Genomic DNA, 11866 nt, shown 5'->3' with positions numbered 1-11866 from the left:
CAGTAGTCACCACACACACGGTGCCAAGTTAAAAGTATCTGTATAATTGGTAATTGGCATGTGCAGCAGTGAAGTTTAAAAAAAAGTTGTGTGAAACAAGTTGTTTTTGGCACAGCTTCCTACACACTATACCACTGTCATGTATTCTTCGATTAACTAACATCAATATATGCTGCAGTCACATAAGGAAAATAAATAAGATTCTCCTGATGGCAATTACAAATTAAAGCATGGAAGAAGCATAAGGAGCTACAAGCAGCAGTCACAAACTTGTGAATGTTAATGAAAAGCAGCAGTCATTTGTTTTTTAAATTATTACATTTTATTTAAAAAATGTTTAGAGAGATTCATGTGAAGAAATTTTGTAAACTCATTGCAGCATGTTAAAAAAAATGTTTACTCATCTTCTGAGAAATATTGTTCCTTACAAAAACATGTATCACAAATTAAAATCTTATTGGCTTCTGTTCCTTTTTCTCATACTGTCCTGTATAATATATAACATATGTAGGATAGAACTCGTTATCAGAGAATTTCACAATAACGTGGCGATTTTCTTTAGTAGCAGTGTCATATCTAAGACACTGCATATAATCAAATTGAGGTGGTATTTTCATATACTTATTACCAACAGTTTCCTTTGCAATTAGAACCTTTGACACTATCATCATTCGTTGTGTGTTGCAGCTGTCTGAATAATGACTAGCATAGCAAGAAATAGGAGTAAATGAAACACCTTGTCCAAATATGTTGCCTACCGATTTGCCATGTTTCCTCCAGTCAAAATTATTTCTGCAAATGTTGTCTTTGTTTTCCTCTTTGGTACCATGAAATAAATACTCCTCAGCAACAGAACCATATCTTGATTGTATTTCTTCTTTCTTGAGCAAGTAACACCCCAACAAATAAGGATTCTGGACCCTATAAATTTTCTCAACCATGAACTGCTTCTGTGTGGTCTTCTTGAATAACCACAATATTTCCTTATATTCAGTAGTGTCAGAGAGCAACAACTGCAGCTCAAACTCTGAGCTAGCATTCATATGATCCCACCCAACAGTTAACTTCAAGACTGATTTGTGTAATGTAGATTCAACAGTTCTGGTTAGTGAATGACTTGGGTAACCTCTACTAACAATGCACTGTGTATTTGTCACTCTAGAATGTCTTGTGGAAGTTGGTGCATAGTAGGAATTGCTGTTATGTGCTTGTAAAGATGGTGATACAATTATATTGTTGGAACTGGTTACAGAGGGTTGAAACTGGTTGTTTCCCTCAAAGTATGTTTTTGGTCTCTTCGGTCTGACGGGTTCTTGATTGGTCTGCTGTGATCTTGCCAGTCTAGAATTGTTTATGGAAGTTGGTGCATGGTGGAAACCGCTGCTGTTTGCTCGTACAGAGGGTAGTGACACAGTTATATCATAGTTCGTGGCTGCATATGGTTGAAAACTGTTGGTGGCCAGTGGTCTATGAGGTACGGTGACTTCCTCATTGCTGGAGTCCCGACTGAAACAACAGCCCATTTCTGAAACACATTTATAGTTGATTAGACAAAAATACCGATGAGATAGCAACCTATGATTTCACATTAGATACAAGAACTTCTTTTCCACTCTCTACCAAAAAGGAAACGCTGTATAATTATATGTTACTTTTGAACCTAACTTCTTGTTTTAATAGCACACAAAGTTACTGTGATACAACATGTTATCAAAATCCTTTGTTTGTTGTGAGCCTCTGCTTCCTGGTTATTCTCTATCTTAAGTTCACTGTGGTTTCATTTCGTAAATGACCTTACAATACCGTATGTCATTAGGACGAATTGAATTATTACCTGTAATTATGTCCTTCCTATTTAAAATTATAATATGCACATCTCTGATGTATTTATGTAAACCCATTTGTTTGATATAAACGCAATCAAAAACGTGGTGATAAAGAATTTATAGGGGGCAATGGAAATTTTGTAGTGCGATGGTAGTTATGATGTACATTACAAGATAGACAAAAGGTAACAGAAGTACAAGGTTTCCACTGTACTGAGTTATGTATCAAAATGTTGTAGCATTGTTAATAAAATATGACCTATGACAGCAAATGCTTAAATGCAGTGTGTGGTGGCAGGACGTCTTAAAGTTTTGCCTTATTATCTTAAACATTTTTTCCTGTCATTCATTATTTTATCATCTATTTATCGGGCTTCTGAACCATGTTTTGACAATTACGCACATTTTTATATTCAAAACAAACACATAATACGGGAACGGTCATACACCCGCCTAATAAAATTCGTGATTGGTGCAGGAAATGTTTGTCAATGACAAAAGTGAAATTAAGAAAAACTTGTGCAACAGGATTTGTTAGAAAAACTGTAATCTGTGAAAGAAAATGAGAAGACCAATGATAATACTGTACCAGTATGCAGCTGGTGCCTAACTCATCTGTGAATGGAAGTACTTAACTTGGTTTAATTACCGGTACTTTTATTGTACCCAACAGATATTTCGTCTTCAGATTCAGACAGTGGAATATGGCGAAGACAATCACATGAACTGAACAGTAATTGTTAGTAAAATACATTTAATGTGTCGAAATGCATATTATTTGCAATGCATGACTGACAATAAAACGCAGGTAATATTGGTTATAAAGATGCAGATTCAATCTTACAGATTTGGTGTCAACTGGAAGATACTATATGCGGCTATTGCTGCAATACTGAAGAAATATCATCGGATTTATAGGCACAGGTATATAATCGACGATGTAGAACTAAGAACCAGTCTCGTTTACTTAAGCAAAAAAAAACATTCATTAACACTACGTCCATGTGTATACCTTGGTTAAGACGTCGTTATGTAATGCCCCGCCCACAACACAAGCGGAATAGAATTGGTGAAGAGAACTGGGCGATAATCCGCAACTTTGGCAATTTCGGAAAACGTAAGCAGACACAGCATTAATTACAGCTGAAGTAAACAGCGTACTATCTGCACTAAATAAAGGAACAAGAATTTCTAAATACGCCACTTTACGAACAGCAAATATTAAGCCTGGTAAGGCCGTCGTAAACGATCAAACTTGTTTGTCAAATTTGGCCCTATCAAGCCTTAGATTTGTCACTTAAGCTCGTAAACGTATCAACAAAATTTGTCAACTTATTCACGTTCGAAGCAGACGCTGTTCATGTATGCGGTACTGTGAGGCTAGTTGGAAGGGCAAAAAATGCTGATAAAGCATTTCTGACGTTGACTCTGGCACTGTATCTAAAAATGCAGAACGAGAGAAAGAGAAAAAAGAGCTGGCCCGGTGAATGGTGTAAAATGTAAAACAAACATATGAAAACCCGTTAAAGGAAATGTTGCACCCGGAATCTGATGATTACGCCTACATGAACTTTCTATGAATGGAGAGTGCAAATTTTAATAACTTGTTTAGAGTTACTTCGCCCTGACACTGAGAAAGACGACCTATGCGAAATTATAGTCTCTTCTACTTTGCTCTCTAATGACAGTTCATTAAAATACTACAATGTGGAAACGTACAGCCTACATTATTTTTGGGAGAACGAGGTTTCTTTTGTTATTTAAATTGCACTCCCTCTTTATGTTGCGCGTAGGTTATTGATTTTTCTTCTTAACCTCTTCTTTATGCGTAATATATGCTAGGGAAAGATGTGTGACACCTCTGGCATTTTGGAAATTGTCAATACATTTTGTTTTTATCCTTGATAGTAGTTTCCATAGTCGAGAAAACAATACCTCGAGATAAATTGTTATAGATTTATTTTTCACTAAACATACGCGGCAAAAGAATGCAAACATCGTTCGCTTTCTCGCCAAATTATCAGTTAATCAAAATATCTTGTAAACACGCTCAATGTTTGACAAACATCGCCCTACACGTTCAAGTATTTGGCAAACATGGAAATATTTGACAAATTGTTTAATCATTTCCGGGGCCAATAGCTGGCAAATTTGCGATGCTTTGCTCGATTTACCACGCGGTGTATACACTGATCAGCCAGAACATTATGATCTCCTACATCATGGGTCTCCAAACTTTTTAGTCCGCGGGCCACATTGACTCCTCCACGAAGTCATAAGGGCCAAGATCTACCCAGTGGGATTAAAGTACACTAGCAATCCATGATCACCGCAATATTAGGCTAAAGGAAAGATGAAATCGCAAAAATCTAAGGTTGTGGGAATAGCTAGCACTGAAACGAACTACGATTTTTATTTAATTACATAATTGTGATTGGTGGACGTACCTGATCGAAATTCTGGCGTATTTTATTCTGGCGAATTTCACCGACAAAAAAGTATGTCACTGCACATTCTTCACGAAAGTGTCCTGCAAAGTTAACGAAATCTCAATCATTGTGACCAACACTATTACTGCAAGACGTAACAGAGGTAGAGCATGTCAACGCATTGTTATTTCAAGCGGCGCAACAATCTGTACTAGTAGGTGAGACGACGAAGTGTGGGACAATTCAAAGTTTGAATTCGAAGAGAGAAGGAAAATCTGAAGATCTAAATATGTATAGCACGACTAGAGTATTTTTTCACCGTATTTTTTAGTGGAACTACAGTGTAATTGTATTTTAATTTAGTAATTAAAGTACCTTAAAAATAAATTCATTGCATTTTGTTTAGGCATACTACTCCCTAGTTTTATTAGTATTAAATAGTACAATTTTATTTTCAGGTTACAATCTTTTGTGAAGTTCTGTATAAATATGGAAAAGAAACGAAAGGTTGACAGTGAATGTAGAGCTTTTAAAGAGCAGTGGGGATGTCAATATTTCGTGGTGGAGTCAAGCAACAAACCAATGTGTGTTATTGGCAATGAAGCAATATCAGTCTTCAAAGAATCCAATATAAAACGTCATTATGAGACTAAGCACTCTCAGAATTACTCCAAGTTTACAGGATGCGAACGATTAGAAATGTATGAGTCTCTGAAACGCCAGCTAAAAACCCAGCAGTCGCTGTTTAAGAAAGTAAATGCTGAACAACATGCAGCAACTCGTGCTAGTTTTCGTGTGGCTCATTTAGTAGCGAAACAGTGTAAGCCATTTACCGACGGTGAATTAATTAAGAACTGCATAATTGCAACAACAGAAGAAATGTGTCCATAAAAAGTTAATTTAAAAACATAAGTTTGTCGGCAAACACTGTGGCTCTAAGAATAAATGACATTGCACGAAATATATCAGCACAACTGCGTGACAAAAATCAAGACAGATTGGTTCTCTTTGGCCTTGGATGAGTCAACAGATGTATCAGATACTGCTCCAGTACTACTTTTTATTGGAGGGATTGACAAAAATTATGAAGTGTATGAAGAGCTCCTTGATGTTCACAGTATTCACAGGACAACCACTGGCGAGGATATTTTTTAAAGGAGTTGAAAGAGCAGTTCCGAAAAATAATCTTCAGTGGAAGAAATTAAAATGTGTTACAACTGATGATGGCAAAAACATGTGTGGGAAAAATAAAGGTGTTGTTGCTCTCCTTTCTAAAGCCATAGAAAATGACGGTGGCTAAAACCATTAGTAGTGCATTGTATTATTCACCAACGGTCTTTGTGTGGAAAACATTTAGATATGTCAGAAGTTTTAAAGCCAGTTATTTTAGTTGTTAATTATATCAGACCCCATGCACTCAGTCATCGCCAGTTCCTCGAGTTTCTTGAAGATATTGAGGAAAGTGACTTGCCATGTTATACTGCAGTGCACTGGCTTAGCTGCGGTAAAGTTCTGACCTGTTTTTTTTTTAACTCTGAACAGTAATTGAAATTTTTTTGAACGAAAGGAATCGCCCTATAGCTGAGTTACGGAACGGTGAGTGGTTATACAGACGTAACTAAACATATGAATAACCTTAATTTAAAATTGCAAGGTGAAAACCAGGTTCTGCCTGATTTATACACGTATGTTAAGTCCTTTCGACAAAAGGTAGCTTTGTTTCAATCTTAGTTGAACAAAGTATGCTTCACGCATTTTAATAGATGCCAAACATTCAGTCAGCAAACTGAGATTCCGTTTCCTGTAGCTTTCTCAATTGAAGCTCTGGGCACTTTAAAAATTAATTTTGAATCACGTTTTTCAGATATCGATGCAAATTCAAATGCTATCAAGATATTTCAAAATCCTTTTGACGTCGAAATAGAAGCGTTACCCGCAGAACTTCAGTTTGAAATTATTGATTTGCAATGTAGCGACTTTTGTAAAGAAAAACATTCAAAGTCAATGTTACTGGAGTTTTATAAGTGTCTTCCATCCACACAGTTTCCAAATTAACATAAATTTGCCCCTGGGTTTTTTTTCCGCTTTTGGCACTACTTATCTATGTGAAAAAACTTTCTCCAAAAAAAAAAAAAAAAAAAAAAAAGGCTCTCAGCACTACGCGTCTTAACTTCTGAGGTCATCAGTCGCCTAGAACTTACGACTAATTAAACCTAAGGACATCACACATATCCATGCCCGAGGCAGGATTCGAACCTGCGACCATAGCGGTCACGTGGTTCCAGACTGAAGCGCCTAGAACTGCACGGCCACACCGGCCGGCCTTTCTCCAAAACGAAACACGCAGACAGTATTTACAGATCAAAATTAAGTGATGAGCATTTGAAGTCGCTGATGATTATCTCTACTAGTAAACTTGAGCCACAACTGAAGGTAATTATGAAAGGAAAGTTACAGCTACATAAAAGCCACTAATTATCACTAAGATATTAAATTTCTTTACGTAAATACAATAACACTGTGAGTTTTCAAGATATAAATTAATTACAGTTATTTTTATACATCAGTTACAACTAAAATATGCAATATCATTATGTACACCAGGTATAGTATTTTTTTTTAAATTGCCTTTAAACAAAAATATTTTATACGATTTACTTCGTATGTGTTTTTTACAACGTAATCAAAAGAAAGTGAAACCTCGCTTAAGAAGCATATTCTATAATGATTGATTACTAAGGCTAGTCGCTGAAGTGGCGTACATTTGAAAGACTTGCACCAGACTCGTGAGTAGAATAAAATGCAAAGAATTTTTTTACTTAAAATGTTTTCGCCAAACTAGTCTGTTAACCGTTCCTTCTGTCTGTTTATTATGGATAGCCACAAGTTTAACCATGACCTTCCGCTTTGTAAAGATAGAGCTACAACAATGTCGCAGTGTATTGGTCGCGATAGGTCTCGAAACTCAATTGTTGGCAGTATAGGTACCACCTCAAATATTTGGCGGGCCAGATACCGGGGATGTCTGGCCAGCTAACGCGGACCGGTTTGCTGACCCTCGCGGGCTGGTTTCAGCCTTGCGGGCTGTAGTTTAGAGACCCCTATCCTACATAATAGCCGGTATGTCCATGTTTGGCACGGATAGCAGCCGTGACACGTCGTAGCATGAAGCAATGAGGCCTCGGTAGGTCGCTGGAGAGAACTGGCACATCGGTACATGCAAGTAAATTCCGGGGAGGGGGGGGGGGGAGAGGCGATGAGCTCTGATGCTGTGTTCGGTCACATCCCAGTTGGGGGGATAGCATATCAGCTGGAACTTGCCACTGTGTTTCTTGAACAACTTTATCACACTCCTGGCCTTGTGACGTGTCACATTATCTTGGTTAAAAAAATGCCGCTGCTGTTGGGAAACTTAATCGTCATGAAGGGGTGTATGTGGTATGCAACCAATGAATAATCTCCTTGGCCATCATGGGGCCTTGCACGAGCTTCACTGGACCCATGGATACCCACATGCCGGCCGTGGTGGCCGTGCGGTTCTAGGCGCTACAGTTTGTAACCGAGCGACCGCTACGGTCGCAGGTTCGAATCCTGCCTCGGGCATGGATGTGTGTGATGTCCTTAGGTTAGTTAGGTTAACTTAGTTCTAAGTTCTAGGCCACTGGTGACCTCAGAAGTTAAGTCGCATAGTGCTCAGAACCATTTGATACCCACATGAATGTTCTCCAGAACATACGGGAGCCACCACCAGCTAGTCTCCGTCCTGTAGTATAGGCATAAAGAAGCTGTTCCTTCGGAAGATGACAGGTATGTGCATTCCCATCAGACCATGCAATACTTCGCCCCTGTGCCAACGTCAAGTGCTGATGCTGATGTGCTCGTTTGTCATAGTTGCTGATGTCTTGTTGTTAACATTGGTACATGCATGGGTCATCACTTGCAGAGGAGTGTTAGAAGTCTTCGGTGCACTATATGTTAAGACACACTTGTACTCTGCCCATCATTAAAGTCTGGTATTAGCTCTGCCAGAGTTCACCACCTGCCCTCTTTGACCATTCTGCCCAGCCTAAGATGTTCGATATCTGTGGTGAGTGTTGGCCACCCAACCCCACGACGTCTGGAGATGGTTTCATCTTGGTTCCACCTGCTGAAGACACTCACCACAACACTTCTCAAATGCCCAACAAGTCATGCAGTTTCCAAAATGCTCGCACTGAGCCTCTGGAACATCACAATCCGCTGTCAGCCAAACTCCCCATTCTCCCCACGAACAGCACGCTCACCGATACTACATATACCGTGTGTGTGTGTGTGTGTGTGTCTGACTAGCAGTTATAACTCACCAGTGACACTGCAATTACCTGGACAGGTTCATATTGGTAGTAGGTGGGCGGTCACAATGTTCTGGCTGATCAGTGTAATCATGTAGTACAAAGTACCACCATTTCTGTTACATATATTTTAAACATTGATTTCAGCAAAGAATACGATAGAAATATTCAGATAACTGGGGAAAATGTTGACAAAGCTTCCCAACATTTGCACAATTGGAAAAAGTTGAGAGATTGGTGCTGTCTGGAGCCAATGTTTTTTGGTCATGTAACAGCTCTATGGTGTCACACTGGGAGTGGGGTTGGGAAAAAATGTCTTCGAGGTGAGAGTGAGACTCTGCTTATCATAAAACCGTTAGTTTCTACCATAATATACATCTACATCTACACCCTACAAACCACCATGAGGTGTATGGCAGAGGATACATCCCATTGTACTAGGTATTAGGGTTTCTTCCCATTCCATTTACGTATGGCGCACAAGAAGAATGATTGTCTGAATGCCTTTGAGCGTGCAGTAATTATTCTAATCTTACAAGGAGATGGCACGACCGGGGGATTTATCCGAAATTTTGTGTGGTGAAAGAGGACCCCTAACACCTCACATGGTTAAAATATTACGACGCACTACCCGGAAAATCCCAGGAAAAATCGATCTAAAGTTTCTTAGGTGCCTTATGAGTACAAAATGTTAGTCCACTGCCGACCCGCCGTCTGGCCTAGATAAGTTGGTTCTCAGCCGTGTTGTGAAGTGGAGGGGCGTGTGTGTCTGTGCGGCGCCCCGCAAACGGGCCGTGTTAACTTGCGCGGGTAGTGGTACTGCAGTGTAAACAGATCACCTATCACGACGATGGCGCTTTCTTATAGAAAGGCCACGATTAAAATAACGTTCGATCCACAGTACACACGATCTAAGGCATATGTGAAGTAGAGCATTTCCTGCGTGAAGTAATGTACGTTGAGCCACAGAAACTTATCGGTATACATCTTTCGATCATTTCCAGTACAGTTTACCTGAAACTTGTAGATGAAGCAGCGTGCGAACGACTTCTTCGACGTTCCACCAATGGATATCGTTTCCACCATTCGGATGGCAACGTGGGCGTAGTGACTGTCGACCATGCAGGACTCGGCGTTTGGAACATACGAATCTTCGAACTGCCTTTTGAAGTATGGGCCATGCTTGTCATGAGCATGCTGTGGCCTTATGGGGAAGTACTATGTCACGTGGAAGAAAAGTGGCATATGTTTGAGACATATCCTGTACTGAATGGAGTGTGTCAGGTGCAAATCGAACTGCGTAAACACATCCCATCGTACATGACCGTTGGTGGTTGTTGAGTGATCGTCACTTATGACGGTCAACTGCGGACTTGTTCAGGGTGCAGGCAGGAAGGGCATGTACGCTCTGAATGCCTGCAGCGACGCCTAGTCCAGATACCATGAGCAGACACGACACCTACACTGCAACCAACAATGCTGCCTATTACATACGTTGAGGCAGCGAGGAACATGACAGACGCGGACGTTGTTATGTTACAGGTGGAGACCCCCGCAGGCCAGGTTTCTGCGCCCACGATGACGAAGCATTCACAGGAACCGTCGCTGTGTTCGACAGCAGCGACCAAGTCTGCACCCCAGCCATGTGAGGAAGGAGTGCATCAGCAAATCGATTTGAACTCTGACACGGAGATGTGGGAGGTGCCTACTGTTTGCCGTGATCTGCAGGAGCCAGACATGCGTTCCTGCAAGCAGAAGTCGCCCAAGCGACGAAAGAGGAGGAGACTGTCTGCAGGAAATGATTCTAGAGATGGTGACACGTTGCAGGGGGATGAGGAAAATCCATCTGCAGCCAGTGCTGTGGACCACACACCAACGGTTCCTGGTTTGCTGCTGGCAACGTCCGCCCAAGGGCAAAGACAAGTTGACGATGCTCAGCTCACCGACGAGCCCACTGGTGATTCTGCGGCTAAGACATTGGAATAACGTCTTGCATTGCCTGATGTACCACACCTCCAGCTTGGTGATTGGGCGTCCAAAATGGAAAGACTGATATCAGACTTCAGTGACAACAAGATACCCACAGCCGGCGGATCGTCAGACGGACATCACGTCTCAACTGATCAATAATATATACGGTGCGGGTGACTGGGAAGGTAGGGCAGACGATGTGGCGCATACAGGCTTAAAAGACTGCAGGATACGTCATTGTACTATCAAATGACCCAGATGTATCGGATAGGTACAGTCAATGTCAACGGCATTAGCTCCACAATCAATACTCAGTTGTCAAAGGACATGATTCGAGCGGCGGACATTGATATCGTGTTTCTGCAAGAGGTACGGCCTGATCTGCACCTGGATGTTTATGGATATGCGTCTTACATCAACCCAACTTCTGATGGTGGTGGTGGTATGGCTATACTAATACGCGATGGCATCAAACCAATGGATATTCAGTTTTTGCTATCAGCGGAAGGCATTGCGCTCACCATCGGCAATGTCTGTCTTGTGAGTCTGTATGTCCCGTCTGGTACTGTGAAGCGTCGAGAGTGAAGACTCTTTTAATCCACTGAGGTAGCTCCATTGTGTCGTGGCACTACATAGCAACTCGTGGTGGGTGTGAATTTTAACAGCATCTTACGCCCTGAGGATCAGATACCTCACCATGTCCCATGTCCAGACCTACGTACTATAATCAGAGATCTTGCTTTGCATGATACATGGATGCTAATCCATGGTGACCAACACGAATATACACACTTCACCAGCCACTCGGCCAGCAGGTTGGGCAGGATTTATGTCTCCAGAGGTCTTCGGACAGCAACAGTCGGTGCTGAACTGTGGCCCATTGCACTCACAGACCATCAGGCCTTCATCTGCACCGTGACACTGCCACAACAACAGACGAGCCATAGTAGAGGACCTTGGATTCTTAACGTTAACGTCCTCCAGAAAGAGGCTTGCCATGTAGCCGTCACTGATACCTGGCACAAATGTGAGCGGCGGCGTCATACCTATGATTCCACGACAAGACTGTGGACACACTGTGCCAAACCAGCTCTTCGTCGCACGCTCATGGCATATGGACGAGACAGGGCGCTTGGGCTCCGATCCACCTCTGAGCACAGCCTTGCAGGAACTAGCGTCTCAACCACCTTTGCCAGAGTGCCAAATGGCCGGACACAGGCACAGCTTCTGCAGATCATGGCTGACAGATTGGATGGCACGCAGGTTCGATGGAGGCTGCAAGATTCCATCCCAGAGGAATGTGCCTCTC

At 41.4% G+C, this 11866-nt stretch overlaps 1 protein-coding gene across 4 annotated transcripts; it reads right to left on the bottom strand.

The window, feature by feature from the left end:
• Nucleotides 1-384: 384 nt before the first annotated feature.
• Nucleotides 385-4336, bottom strand: LOC124795264 (protein mono-ADP-ribosyltransferase PARP11-like). Of its 4 annotated transcripts, none has more exons than XM_047259211.1 (2): nt 4274-4336; nt 385-1525 (listed from the first exon to the last, which is right to left on the bottom strand). In XM_047259211.1, exon 2 carries the CDS (start codon nt 1521-1523, stop codon nt 447-449), a length of 1077 nt encoding a protein of 358 aa, XP_047115167.1. In that variant the 5' UTR covers nt 1524-1525; nt 4274-4336; the 3' UTR covers nt 385-446. The 4 variants fall into 4 exon arrangements, with proteins under 4 accessions (XP_047115167.1, XP_047115168.1, XP_047115166.1 ...); XM_047259212.1 differs by lacking the exon at nt 4274-4336 and adding an exon at nt 3031-3211; XM_047259210.1 differs by lacking the exon at nt 4274-4336 and adding an exon at nt 2671-2823.
• Nucleotides 4337-11866: the final 7530 nt, after the last annotated feature.

This window comes from Schistocerca piceifrons, chromosome 4 (genome assembly GCF_021461385.2).
Source record: "Schistocerca piceifrons isolate TAMUIC-IGC-003096 chromosome 4, iqSchPice1.1, whole genome shotgun sequence".
NCBI classification, from domain to species: Eukaryota; Metazoa; Arthropoda; class Insecta; order Orthoptera; family Acrididae; genus Schistocerca; species Schistocerca piceifrons.
This window is presented reverse-complemented; position numbering and strand designations above follow the sequence as displayed.